Raw genomic sequence first — 14,788 nt, forward strand, 5'->3', positions numbered from 1 at the left:
ATTGATAGTTTGGGAACATTTAAGAGATTAGGCATATGAATGATAGAGGGCAATGTGGGGGGGAAAGATCAAATTGATCTTGGAGTAAGTTAAAAGTGTGGCACAACATCGTGTGGTGAAGGGGCTGTACTGTGCAGTAATGTTCTGTGTTCCATTAGTACGTAATGGAACATCATTGGTCTACCGAGAATGCCATCATCTCTGTATTGCACTCCATCCTGTCCCACTTGAAAAATGGTGCTTCATACGCCAGGATGCTACTTATTGACTTCAGCTCAGCATTTAATAAGATCATCCTTCAGAAGCTGGTGGACAAACTGTCCTAGTTAGAACTCAACACCTCTCTCTGTAGCTGGACCTTGGACTTCTTGACAGAAAAATCACAGTTCGTGTCGGCAGCAGCATCTCTAGTTCCATCATACTGAGCGCCGGCGCTCACCATTGCGCGCACAGCCCGCTGCTGATGCATGACTGCATTGCTAGATCCATTTCAAGCCAAGTCATCGAGTTCACTGATGTCTCAACAATGGCTGGCCTCGTTAACAGCAATGACAAGACAGCATACAGGGTGGAGCTACAGCAACCAGTAGAATGGTACGAGCATAACAACTTGAGCCTCAACATGGGCAAGAGTAAAGAGATGATTACAGACCTTAGGAAGGTGCAGGCTGACCCTCATTGCACATAAACAGTTCCTCCGTGGAGAGAGTTAAAAGAATCAAGTTTCTTGGAGTACATATAACGGGCGATCTCACCTGGTCCCTGAACACCACATCTTTGGTCAATAAAGCACAGCAGTGTCTCCAGTTCCTAAAGAGATTGAAATGAGTAAGGCTGCTCCCCACCACCATTCTAACCAATTTTTACAGGAGTTACAATTGAGAGTGTCCTGACCAGCTACATCCATCTGGTACAGAAATTGCAAGGCGTCTGATCACAAGCCCCGACAAAGGAGAGTGAGGATTGCTGAGAGGATCATTAAGGTCTCTCTTCTACTCTTCCGAGAAACTTTCCAAGAGCACTGCTTGTACAGGGCCTTTACCATTGTCAGTGATCTCTGCCATCCATCTAAGATCTCTTTCACCCTCCACCAGCAGGCAGCAGGTACTGTAGCATTTGGAAAAGGTTTGTTAGGATGGGAAATAGCTTCCTTCCCCCCCCCCCTCCAGGCCGTGAGACTATTGAAGTCCCTAGGTCTCATCACATATAAAGTGCCAGTGGTGTTAAGCTTTTGACTTGTGTCATAATTGCACCATATTATTTGTTGATTTATTTGTGGTAATATTACCTTTTGTTCTGTGTGAGTTGCATGTACTGTCTTGTGCATCTTGATCTGGAAGAACATTGTTCAAGTTTAATGATCATTCAACAATGCATGAAGAGATCCAAATAAAACAGTGTTCCTCTGGGGATACGGTGCAAAACACATTACCAACAGCACACAGCACGAATAGCACATACGGTTACAATAGCAGGAAAACATACAGTCATGGAAAAAAATAATATAGCCCAACTCTCTGAGTGGCATGACTGCAGATTGTTGGTAAGTTGTCCTAGTCCAGCTTGTTCTTCCACTGAGAGAACACTGAAGGGCAGCACCAGTGGGAGGGGCCAGTCCCCCAACGCAGTACAGTTTGGATTCCAGCACACTCACCGAGGTCTCTGCTCTCTCCTACGTTGCCCCTCCTGGGCATCTGCAACAGCCAGCCTCGCAGCATGAGGACCTGGTCCTCTTACAACCGGGGCAATGCAGCTCCACCACTGTTGGTCTTTCCAATGAACCAGTGATCTGGACCTTCAGTATACTACACTGCCAATTTCTAGCAGGGTTTTGTGATCACGATGAATACATCCCGAGATAGTCATGTGCACCAATATACCGAGAGTACTCAAGGAGTCCAAGTGGCAAAATAATAATAAGTCCAGATCCATCGCTATCAAGCAGCTTGTTGATGGGATAGTTATGCGGTACTTGATGTTCTTAGTATCCAGCAGTACCTTGCGATTGTAAAAGGGGCGCAAAAGACAAACAATTACACCTTTGATTGGACCTGGAATAGCTGTTGCCAGTAGTCCAGAAAACCTGCAAGTCCAGTGCCACCAAAGTGCCAAGGGTGCCATTCAATGGTTCTATTGAATATCAGAGAATGTATACAGTATACAACTTGAAATTCATACTCTTCACAGATATCCATGAAACAGAGGAAAACCCCAAAGAATAAATGACAGAAAAACATTAGAACCCCAAAGCCCCTCCACCCACCCCCCCATGCACAACCAGCAGCAAAAGTATTAACCCTCCTCCCACTTGTTCCAGCAGGAAGCATCAGCCCCACCACCCACCAAGAAAGCAATAGCAAAGCTCCCAAAAAAGACCAAGATCTAGAGTCCATCAAAAACTCCAGCCCATAACCAGTATTTCGACATGCCACAGGCTCTGTCTCTCACTAATGAGGGAGAGAGAGGGATCACCCCTTCTACAGCATCACTTATTCAAGCTCACCCAACTCGAGAACCAGCAGACTCTTCCGGAACCACATTGTGTATGTGTGCGTGAGAGAGAGAGAGACCAATCACTTGAGTGCAGAGGTCTCTGAAAGCTGCACCCGCTGTCTTGATGTTCTGAGTTCCTGCAATGCTTCCACATCCCAAAGGCGCACGTATTCCAGGCCACCCCTGGAGATGCTGAAAACACGGCCGCTCAGTGAGCTTTGAGAGTGGGAACCCACCGCCATGAAGAACTGTAGTTTGAGTGCAGTTGTAGATCACGGACTCCGACAGAACACCTTGAAAAGGAAAAAGGAAACATTAAAGAGATGAATTTAAGCTGTTTCACAGATGAACTCAAAGAAGTTGCCCTCTGGCACCATCTTAGATCCTCCTTCAGGGAGCACGATGGGGAGTAACCGCTCTGTCACCAGTGCGGCCTGATATCACTGCACAGGGCTGATTCCTAATTGTACAGAAAGAATGTGGGGGCTGTAGAGGAGATCTACCAGGATGCTGCCTGGATTAGAGAGCTTGTCTTATGAGGGAAGATTGAGCGAGCTATGGCTTTTCACTTTGGAATGGAGGAGGTTAGGTGTACAAGGTTATGGGAGACATAGACAAAGTGAACAGCCAGCTCCTTTATCCCGGGGTGACAATGGCTATTGTCAGAGGACGTCCATTTAAGGTGAGTGCAGGAAAGTTTGGGGGAAATGTCAGAGATGGGCTTTTACACAGTTATAGGGGCCTGGCACGCACTGATGGAGGTGCTGGTAGAGGCTGATACAACAGAGGCACAAAGAAATATGGGCAAAAGAGAAATGAAGGATTTTGAGCTTTGAAGAGAAGTGTTAGATTGATTGTGGAGTAGATTAAAAGGTCAGTACAAAATTGTGGGCCAAAGGGCCTGTACTGTATTATACTGTTGTATGGTTTAAGTTGAAGACGGGTAGGAGTCTGTAGTTGAGCCTACTTGGCTTTGGATTGGAAGTTAGTATTAATATGGTTTTATTGCAGAAGATGCTGATACGTCCTTTGCTGTACATTATGCAATTAAATATACTCTCCACTCCCTCTGTACTAATCCCAACCTCACCATCAAACCTGTTAATAAGGGGGGTGCTGCAGTAGTCTGGCAGATTGACCTCTACCTTGCTGGGGCCAGACGGCAACTCTCAGACACCTCCTCTTACCTACCCCTTCAACAGGACCTCACTAAGGAGCATCAGGCCATTGTTTCTTGCACCATCACCGACCTCATTGACTCTGGGGCTCTCCCAACCACTGCCACTAACCTCACCCAGCACCCAGTACCTTACCCGGCACCTTCCAATTCTACCTCCTACCCAAGATCCACAAACCTGACTGTCCAGGTAGACCCATGGTTTCTACCTGCTCCTGCCCCGCTGAACTCGCGTCTGCATACCTCAACACTATTTTATCCCCCTTGGTCCAGTGTCTTCCTACTTACGTTTGTGACACTTCACATGCTTTCGATCTCTTCAATGACTCTAAGTTCCCTGGGCCCAATTGTCTCATTTTTTCTATGGATGTCCAGTCCCTGTACATTTCATGAGGATCATAAAGCTGTCTGCTTCTTTCTGGACAACAGACCCAACCACTTCCCCTCCACCATCTCTCTCCTCCATCTGCTGGAACTGGTCTTCACCCTCAACAATTTTTCCTTCGGCTCCTCCCACTTCCCTCAAACAAAAGGTGTTGCCATGGGCACACACGAGTCCCAGCTATGCCTGTCTTTTCATTGGCTACATGGAACAGTCCACGCTGCAAGCCTACAGCAGCATCGCACCACAACCATTCCTACGCTACATTGACAACTGCATTGTTGCTGCTTCCTACACCCATGCCGAGTTTGTTGACTTCATCAATTTAGCCTCCAACTTCCACCCTGCCCAACATTTACTTGGTCCATTTCTGACACCTCTCTCCTCTATTTTTTGATCTCCCTCCATCTCTGGAGACAGTCTATCTGCTGATATCTTTTACAAACTCACTGACTCTCACAGCTATCTGGACTACACCTATTCCCACCCTGCCTCTTGTAAAAATGCCAATCCCTTTTTTCAGTTCCTCTATCTCCGCCACATTTGTTCTCAGGATGAGGCTTTTCATTCCAGAATAACTGATATGTCCTCCTTCTCAAAGAAAGGGGCTTTCCTTTCTCCACCATCAATGCTGCCCTCACCCACATCTCTTCTGTTTCACACACATCTGTCCCCACCCCATCCTCCTGCTACCACACCAGGAAAAGCAATCCTTTTTCCTCACCTACCATCCCAGAAACCTCCCCCTCCAGTAACTTATGCCATCTCCAATGGGATCTTACCACCAAGTATATCTTTCCCTCCCCTCACTTTCCACTTTTTGCAGGGACTCCCTTGTCCACTCATCCTTCCCAACTGACGTCTCTCATGGCACTTATCCTTACAAGCGGAACAAGAGCCACATCTATCCCTACCCCTCCCTCACTAACAATCAGGGTCCTAAGCAGTCTTTCCAGGTGAGGCAACACTTCACCTGGGAGTCTGTTGGGGTTACCTACTGTTTCAATTCTGCTTCCCATTCCCATTCTGACATGTCAATCCACGTCCACCTCTGCTGCCGTGATGAGGCCACTCTCAGGTTGGAGAAGCAACACCCTATATTTCATCTGAGTAGCCTCCAACCTGATGGTATGAACATCGATTTTTCGAACTGCTGTACCTGCCCTCCCTTCTTCACCATTCCCCATTCCTGTTTCCCTTTCACATCTTCCCTTCTTAGCTGCCCATCTCCTCCCTCTGGTGCTCTTCCCCCTTCCCTTTCTTCCACAGTCTTCTGCCCTCTCCTGTCAGATTTCCCCTCCAGCTCTTTATCTCTTTACTTCACCCCTCCCCCTGTCCTGGTTTCACCTATCACATGCCATCCTGTAATTCTTCCCCTGCCCCCAGCCCAGCTTTTCAGCCCTGATGAAAAGTCTCAGCCTGAAATATCGACCGTTTATTAAATTCCATAAATGCTGCCTGACCTGAGCTCTTCCAACACATTGTGTGCATTGTTCTTGATTTTCAGCACCTGTAGTATCTCTATACCTATACAATGTAACCCCTGCTAAGAACTGATCCAGAGTTGGCATCCCAACTTGGAGATACCGATTCATTTATCTATCACATGTACATCGGAACATACAGGTAAAAGAAGATTTCTCTCCCCCACCCCCCCCCCCACGCTCTTCTATTCCCCACTCTGGGCTTTTATTTCACCTCACCTGCCTATCACTTCCCCCAGCTCCCGTCCTCCTTCTCCTTTTCCTATGGCCACTTCCCTCTCCTATCAGATTCCTTCCTCTCCAGCCCTTTGCCTTTCCTACCCCACCTGGCTTCACCTATCACCTCCCAGCTTAACCTCCTTCCTCTCCCCCCACCTTTTTATTCTGGCATCTTCTCCTTTCCCTTCCGGTCTTGAAGAAGGGTCTCAGCCCAAAATGTCAACTGTTGATTCATTTTCGCAGATGCTGCTTGATCTGCTGAGTTCTCTCAGTGTTTTGTGTGTGTTGTTAGGGAAATGAGTTGTTTGTGTTAACAAGCAATGCAAGCTAGGGGTGTGCAGGGGGCAGCCCACAAGCATTGCCACACACTCTGGTGCCAACAATGTTCAGTAGGACAACACAGAACACAATAAAACAGAACTTAGCAAGTAATGAAACAGCCACAGTAAAACAAACCCCTTTCCTCCCTCTCACCAACCCACATACACAGGCAGTCCTCTAATCCCAGGACTGACCTCCGGCCTCCGGCCTCCAGTCTCCAGGCTTCCACCATCATGAATTGGGAGATACCTATCTCGGTTATAGGCACCAGGATCAGTTGTAGTTCTAGTTTGTTCATCGTGCAATGATGAGACTCACTCTAGTCATCTGCAATTTGTAGGAACTGAATTACAAGAGTGACTTGCGCAAAGATTTAGTTTAAAATGGAGGAAGAGTTGTGACGACCTCACTCACTTATCTGAGACCATTGTATCCAGTGGCAAGACAGAGTCAAGACAGCTGGAGTTGGGGTCAGTTGCAATGGTTTTCCATGACATTCCCAGTCCCCCTTCAAGCTCTGAGCGCTCCACAGTGCCTTGCTGGGTCTGCCTTCCTGTCGTTGAGCTAAAATAATGGCTAATTCTGCGCAGTCTTCTCCTGCTTGAATAGGCAAGCTATAAATAATGCTTAAAACAACTTTTAAAAAAATATATAAATGATGTAGAACTGATTCACTGATGGATTGCTTCAGAGCCAGGCAACTAGAAGCTTGGAGGAATAATGTGTAGATTAAACAGCACACACCTCCCCACCCCACCACACCACACCCTAACATTGGATGAGGCACTTACCAAACTGCTGAACTGTCTGGTTGGACATCAGACCAGCCCATATCCAATAAAACAATACCATGATACTGGCTACATAAGGGCAGAGTAAAGGGTGCAGAGTTGAACCGACATAAAAGGTTAGAGGACCCAGTCCATTGGGTGTACATGGCCCGTTATTGAAGCTGTTTAGCAATTGGCTAAGGTCCTAACCCACGTATGGTCCCAGACATGCCATCCACCATTTCTAACGGTTATAGGTGCAAGTATGTTGACTGCCCCAAACAATTGGCCACTTTTCAAATTAGGTGGGTTTATTATTTCTATCCTCTTCCTAATGTTTAACCTGCTTAGCTCTGTTCTGACAATAAAGCTACGTGTTACTGTTGTTAATTTCAGCATTGTTTCTTTTCAAATAGGCACCCTGTTTGCAAGATGCACAACGTGGTGAGTTGCACTGTATCCCTGGGATCTCTGGGATTGATGCAGCTCCTGGGAATTTCCTGGACCTGGAGCATTGCTGCCAGTTTAGGCATTTATCTCGGAACTGGAGGATGGAGGTTTTTCCGAATTGTGGTGAAAACTGCCCCTAGAGATATCTTGTAAGTTGCACTGCGAGACTGGCTTCATTGCGGGGTGTCTGTGCTTCAGTGTGAGAGTAAGCAAGTCTTGCACTTGGTGCAGCTCTGAAGCTGGACATTGTTTCTTTGGAGGGATCTTTTAAATTTTAAAATTTCTCACATTTATATCATATTTACCTCATTGCTTAGTTCCTCTATAACTCTAAGCAGAGCGGTTAGTGTAATGCTGTTACAGTGCCGGCGACCCGAGTTCTGTTCTGCTGCTGTCCTTAAGGATATACATTCTGTCCGTGAGTACGTGGATTTCCTGCAGGTACAGGTTGGTAGGTTAATTGTTCACTGGGCGGTGCAGGCTCATTGGGCTGAAGGGCCTGTTAACTACTGTATCTCTAAATAACAGAAAACGTTGGAAACACTCATTAGATTAGGAAGCATTCATTAGTGGAGGTAAAGAGTCTCATGTCAAAGATTCCTACAAACAAGCTGGAAGAGCCAGTAAAGAACCAGATAAAGGGGAGAGCAAAGGTAAGGATATGTCATCGGATTACAAGGAGGGGGCCTAAATGCTGAAAGAGATGATTGAAGGCCCAAGGGGAGGGGCATGTGAAGAAAGAAAAATAGTTGTTAAAACAGAACAGAAGTGCTCATATATTTAAAAACAAAGTCTAAGATTGATATGTAGCACCAAAGCAGAAAACTACAGCGATTTGTCCAACAGTTATGTTGGCAGCGAATTTGTGACAAAGATAGGTGGAGGGGTAGGTAGTACTGAGGAAGCAATGCGATTGCGGTAAGACTTGGACAGATTGGAAGAATGGGCAAAAAAAGTGGCAGATGGAATACAGTGTAGGGAAATATACAATAATGCATTTTGGTAAAAGGAACAATAGTGCAGATATTATCTGAATGGGGAGGAGGTTCAAAATCAGAGGTGCAAAGAGACTTGGGAGTCCTCATGAAAGACTTCCAGAAGGTTAATTTACAGGTTCAGTCTGTGTCTGTGGTAAAGAAGGCAAATGCAATGTTGGCATTTATTTCAAGGGGAACAGAATATAAAAGCAAGAAGCATTTATAAGACACTAGTCAGGTCACACTTGGAGTATTGCCAACAGGTTTGGGCCCCATATCTCAGAAGGGGTGTGTTGTCATTGGAGGGAGTCCAGAGGAGGTTCACGAGGATGGAGGATGTTTCCAGAGTGAAAGGGTTAACATATGAGGAGCGTTTCGCAGCTTTGACCTGTACTCACTGGAATTTAGAAGAATGCGGAGAATCTCATTGAAACCTACCAAATGTTGAAAGGTCTAAATAAGGTGGATGTGGAGAGGGTGTTTCCTCTGGCGGGGGTATCCACAACTAGAGGACACAGCCTCAAAATTGAGGGACAACCTTTTAGAACAGAGGTGAGGGGGAATTTTTTTAGCCAGAGAGTAGTGAATCTGTGGAATACTCTGCCACAGACTGCAGTGGAGGCCAAGTTCGTGGGTAAAGCAGAAGTTGGTAGTTTCCTGATAGGTCAGGGCGTCAAAGGATAGGGGGTTGAGTGGGATACGGGATCAACCATGCTGGAATGGCAGAGCAAACTCGATAGACTGAATGGCCTAATTCTGCTCCTATGTCTTATGGTCTTATGGAATTTGAAGATTAAATTCCATCTGCCGTTTCTCCACCCTTATCTGTAACTGTTCTGCATCCTGCTGTACCCTTTGATAACCCTTGTCAATGTCTTCAACTCCACCAATTCTTGTCATCTGTAAACTTACTAACTAAGCCATCTACATTTTCATCCAAGTCATAATACGTATACTGTATATAGTTACGGATATGAGGTCCCAACACTAATCCCTGCAGAACACTACTGTTCACAGACCTCCAGCCAGAATAAGACACATTGACCACTGCCATCTCTCCTCGGTGAACAAGTGAATTCTGAATCCAAACTGGCAAGCATTTTAATCTTCTGGATCAGCCCACCATAAAAGACCTTGTCAAGTACCTTACTAACGCCCACGCAGACAACATTCACTGCTTCACCTTCATCAATCAACTTTATCATCTCCTCTCAATCAATTAAGTTTGTTCCTAATCTAGGCTGCCTGTTCCTAATTAGCCCATGCTTTTCCAAACAGTAGTAAACCTATTCCTAATAATCCTCTCAAGCTGCCCTACTTTTGATGTGATAATTCCCTGGATTATCCACATTTTCCCCCTTAAACAAACAAATAACGTTATTTATTCCCTAATTCTTCTGGAATTTACCTGTGGCTAGAGAGAATACAAAGATCTTCTTCAAGGCACTAGCTTTCCTTCCTTTCCTCTCTCAGTAACCTGGGGTAGATTCCATCAGGTCCTGCGGACATCGAGCAAAATGCTTGTCAAACATTATCTCCTTCTTGATCTCAAAATTTAGATTAGTGTACCCCACCAATCTCACTATCCTCTATGCCCTTCTCCATGCTGATTTAAAGCACTCATTTAGTACCTCACCCACACCTTCTGACTCTAAGCATGAATTCCTTTTGTCCTCTTTTCCCTTACTCTTACTCCTTCCCCAATTCTCCTTTTGGTTTTTAACATGTATATGAAATGCCTTGGGGTTCTCTTTAATCCTACTTCCCAGGGACATTCCTGGGCAGCACGGTAGCGTAGTGGTTAGTACAACAGTTTACAGTACAGGTGACCCAGTTTCAATTCCCGTCACTGCCTGTAAGGAGTTTATACATTCTCCCCATGACTGCATGATTTCCTCCGGGTGCTCTGGTTTCCTCCCACAGTCTAAAGACGTACCAGTTGGTAGGTTAATTGGTCATTGTAAATCGTCCCGTGATTAGGCTAGGATTTTGGGCTGAAACCCTTCATCAGGACTGGAAAGGATTTAGGAGGAAGTGGAATATGAAGTTGGGTGGGTAGAGTTGGGCCTTTCACCCGGCTTCACCTATCGTCTTCCAGCCACCCACCACCTTCTTATCGCGGCGTCCTCACCCCTCCCTTCATCAGGACTGGAAGAGTCTCGCCCCCAGACATTGACTTTTTATTACTTTTCATAGGTGCTGCCTGACCTGCTGAGTTCCTCCAGCATTTTGTGTTCATAATACTCCTTGCAGTGAAATAAGCATGCTTCACCATACTTATTAATCTGTCCCTGCCTGTCCTTATAGGACATGCTTACTGATCATAACCTCTACCTTTCTCAATCCCTCCATCTGCTGACCTAGAACATGACATTTAAGCTGTTTCATGGATGAACTGGAAGAAGTCCCCCTGGTCCTCAAAAACCTCTGGAACTACCTTTAGTTCCTCCTGCTCCCCTTATTGAAGATAATTTACTTCCAATCTGGTTCCGTGGGTGCTGGGATTAACTGATGAGGCCAGTAAGGTAACTACAGACTCTTACACAGATGAGACAGCAAGACCAAATGGGGGAGATAGACTAATAATTTGTAAAATGGTTGATTGATAAATCCTTGATAGGTAAGGGTGTCAAATGTTCGGGGAAGAATGGAGGAGAATAGTGTTGAAAGGGATAATAAATCAGCCATGATTGAATAGCAGAGTAGACTTGATGGGCCAAATGGCCTATTTCTCTTCCTATGACTGATGCTCTTACGACAATGAGCTTTGGCTACTAAACTTCCCCTCTTAGAATGTCCTGTGGCCAATCTGAGACATCCGTCGCACTGGGGACACAACACACCATCCTGGGGTTCTGTTCTGCCTTTAGATTATGCCTGATATATTATCCCTCTCATCCCCATTCTCCTGCCTTCTCCAGGTTACCTTTGACACCCTTATTAATCAAGAACCTACTGCCTCCACTTTAAATACACTCAATGATTTGGCCTCCATAGCCGTCTGTGCCAATGAATTCCACAGATTCACCACCCTCTGGCTAAATAAGTTCCTCCTCATTTCTGTTCTATAGGAACAGCCCTCTAAACCAAGGCTGTTGCCCTCTGGATCTAGACTTCCCTACTATGGGGAACATCCTCTTCATGTCCACTCTATCTAGGCCTATTATGTGTTCCTCTTCAAGCCATAAAGTATATTGCATGACCTTGCTTTCGGTCACTCCTCCTAGAATCCCTTTCTTTTGAAGCTCAGATTCAGCTTTTAACCATCCTGTGAAGTCTCCTCAGGTGTTTTCTTGGGCGTAGGGATAGTTTGCACTTACCAAAATCTGCCTTCTAACTGGAATCCTCCGTGACTTACGTTACATGACCATGGTTTCGTTTACTGTGGGTGTCACTTTAAAACGCCTGGATGAGGCGGAACTATGATGTCAGTGTAACAAGCTGCGACAGACCGCTGGGACTTTCAGAAGGAGAGCAAGAGAGAGTAGAAGCTTTGGACCACAAGCTGCCAGCAGGAGCTTGCTGCAGCAATGGGTAAAGTCTGATACTTTCCCACACCCAGAGAATTGGGTTGATCAACAGCACCCAGTGCACAGTGGACATGCGACTGTCACTTTGCATGATCCATACGTGGATTTTGTTGGAGTACCCTGTGGCAACCACCTTTGTTAACCCTTACATGGTTTCGGGTAGGTTATCTGGTAACCACTCGTGCTAAGGAATATTCTGTGACTGTCACCTTGTGATATTTCTACATGGATTTTGGGACGACTCGACAGATAAGATCTTCTGCGACTGTTACTTCGTTTTCCCAGCGTGGAACCTGGGGAATTCTTCGTAATTGCCTTCTCTCTACCTTTTAACGTGGATTTACAAGTTTCTCCCCTCACTTATTCCGTGGATTACTGGACCTTTCTAGTTTGCCATCCTAAGACTTTAAGGACTGTTCCTAAGCTTGACAGTTTGGGAGCCACACATACATAACACTGTTAACTTTGTTTATTTCATTTAATTTTCTACATTTTGAGTAGATACTAATAAATGTAGTGGTTTTAACATTAAAACCTGACTCAATTTGTGATCTATTGCTGCTGGTACATAACACTTAGACATACCGTAGACTATGGGACAAGTTCTCAGACTTTGATACAATTAGTCCACACTAGGATCAGCAGTCAAGTGTCACAAAGATCTTTCAGAATAATTGTAACTGTGAGTCTAATATGGGAATTGGAAATTTGCCAAACTGAAGATTGTGTGCAGGAGAACATTTCTTTAAGAGTCCATTCCTAAACAGATACAGGCTCCAGCTATGGGTCTGTGTGAGCTGGAGCCAGCTGGAATCTTCTCAGCCAAGCTTCCCCTCTCAAAACCTTGTGAAATGAAAGCAGTCCGAGGGAGGGAGGGAGGGAGGCATGCAGTAGATTTAAATACACTGCTTTGCTAAAGTTCCCGGCCCTTGTCAGCAGGCATACTACTGATTTGTAAATGAAACCACATTTCTCAACTTTGTGCAGAAACTAGAGGCTGCAGACTCTGGAATTGGGAGCACCAATCTGCTGGAGGAATTCACAGGGCCGGACAGCATCCGTGAGGAGGAGAGGAATAGTCAGTGTTTCAGGTTTCTCAAAATGTCAGCAATTCCTTTTCTCCAACAGATGCTGATCAACCTGCTGAGTTCCTCCGGCAGATTGTTTATCACTGTGTCTGGATTCGGGAACGTTCCAAGCTCAGTATCTGTAGTGCTAAATGGATTTGACCAGATACAACACAGCACAGTGTCACAGCTTGTGTTGCTGCCATCGCACAGCTCCAGTAACCTGAATTCAGTCCTGACCTCCAGTGCCATCTCAGTGCGGCTTGCCTGCACTTCCTGTGACTGAGTGGATTTTCCCCAGATGCTCCAGCTTTCTCCCGCGTCCTAAAGTTGCCAGCGCAAGTATAAGAGAACTTAGTATAGGTACATGGATGGTATGGGTATGGTCCCAGTACAAGTCGATGTGAGTAGGCAGTTTAAATGGCTTGGCATGGACTAGATGAGCCAAAGGGCCTGTCCCTGTGCTATACTTTTCTATGACTCTAGCACAGGTTCCCAGCATTCCTATCAGCCTCATTCCCTCCCCATGTTTCTCTAGAATCAGTTCTCGCTCATCCCATTAACTGCCCCACACCCTGATTCAGGAATAGCCTTGACAGACCAAATGCCTTCCTTTGTCACAATAAAGCAATTTGATTTGCCAAAACTATTTCTCCTTTAGGAAGAATCTAGGAAAAGAAACCCTGATATAAAAATTAGAGCTGGCTCCATGCCTCCAGTCTGTGTACATTCAGTGGTCACTTTATTAGAAAATCTGCTGCTGCTGTCGACCATCCACATCAAGGTTCAGCGTATTGTGTGTTCAGAGGTGCTGTTCTGCACACCACTGTTGTAACGCGTGGTTATTTGGGTTTCTGTTGCCTTCCTGTCAGCTTGAGCTAGTCTAGCGCCAGTTCACATGGAAGTGAAATCAGGAAACTATTAAATCAACAGTCGGACAAAAAAGGAGCTCTTCCTCCTCCCCCCCCCCCCACCACCCAAAGTGACCTTCTTTGTGAAGATTTGTGGGACCTTTTTGTCTCAGACCTCCATGGGGAAGTGAGAACGAGAATTTCAAGATTGGCTTGTTGCTTGACAAGAGGCCACTGTTGGGTTGGTGTGAGTTAAGCTCACGTCCAACTCTACTTGCTTCTATTGAATGATGAGTGAGGCAGAACCGAATCTAGGGGTGCTCCTGATTTCCGTAACTTTGCGCTGGAATCAGCATTGCCGGGACGCGGGGAAAGTGAGATAATGGCAAAGTTATGAATTCCTGCTGTGTCCCATAAAAACGCGGCAGGGAATCCTCAGCACTATAGCGCTGTTAATGGTTAAATTAAATTAATTGGTTAAATTAACCAACTTCCCCCAGGATCAATAAAGTATGACTATAGCCTCTCTATGCCCCCCACCCCCCGGTGATTTTATAGAACTTATGAACGGGCCCTTCATCCCATACATTGTGCTGAACAAATTAAGCTGATGGTGCCTAATTAAACTAATCACTCCTGAGTGAACATGGTCTACACTCCTCCACACTCAGTGGCCATTTTATTCGATACCTCCTGTACCTAATAAAGTAGCCATTGAATATGTTCGCGGTCTTCGGCTGCTGTAGCCCATCCACTTCAAGCTTCGACGTGTTGTGCGTTCAGAGATGCTCTTCTGCACACCACTGCTGTAATGTGTGGTTATCTGAGTTACTGTCACCTTCCTGTGAGTTTGAACCAGTCTGGCTATTCTCTTCTGACCTCTCTCATTAACAATGCCATAGACAGCTGCTCACTGGATTTTTTTTTTGTTTGTTTTTTCACACCATTCCCTGTAAACTTCAGAGAATTTTGTGTGAAAACCCCAGGAGATCAGCAGTTTCGTGGATACTCAAACTACCCCATCTGGCATCAATAATCATTCCACAGTCAAAGTTACTTAGATCATA

General features: G+C 45.6%; 1 protein-coding gene across 4 annotated transcripts in view; it reads left to right on the forward strand.

Moving 5' to 3' along the window:
- The window catches only part of LOC140191261 (long-chain fatty acid transport protein 1-like), an 89,292-nt gene that overhangs the window by 35,782 nt on the left and 38,722 nt on the right, over nucleotides 1-14,788 (forward strand). For all 4 annotated transcript variants that reach the window (XM_072248508.1, XM_072248509.1, XM_072248507.1 and 1 more), the window contains one exon: nucleotides 7,263-7,445. In XM_072248508.1, coding sequence (XP_072104609.1) covers nucleotides 7,279-7,445 — 167 coding nt within the window. In that variant the 5' untranslated portion in view covers nucleotides 7,263-7,278. The remainder of the gene's footprint in view (nucleotides 1-7,262; nucleotides 7,446-14,788) is intronic.

Source organism: Mobula birostris, chromosome 32 (assembly GCF_030028105.1).
Source record: "Mobula birostris isolate sMobBir1 chromosome 32, sMobBir1.hap1, whole genome shotgun sequence".
In the NCBI taxonomy this organism is placed as follows: Eukaryota; Metazoa; Chordata; class Chondrichthyes; order Myliobatiformes; family Myliobatidae; genus Mobula; species Mobula birostris.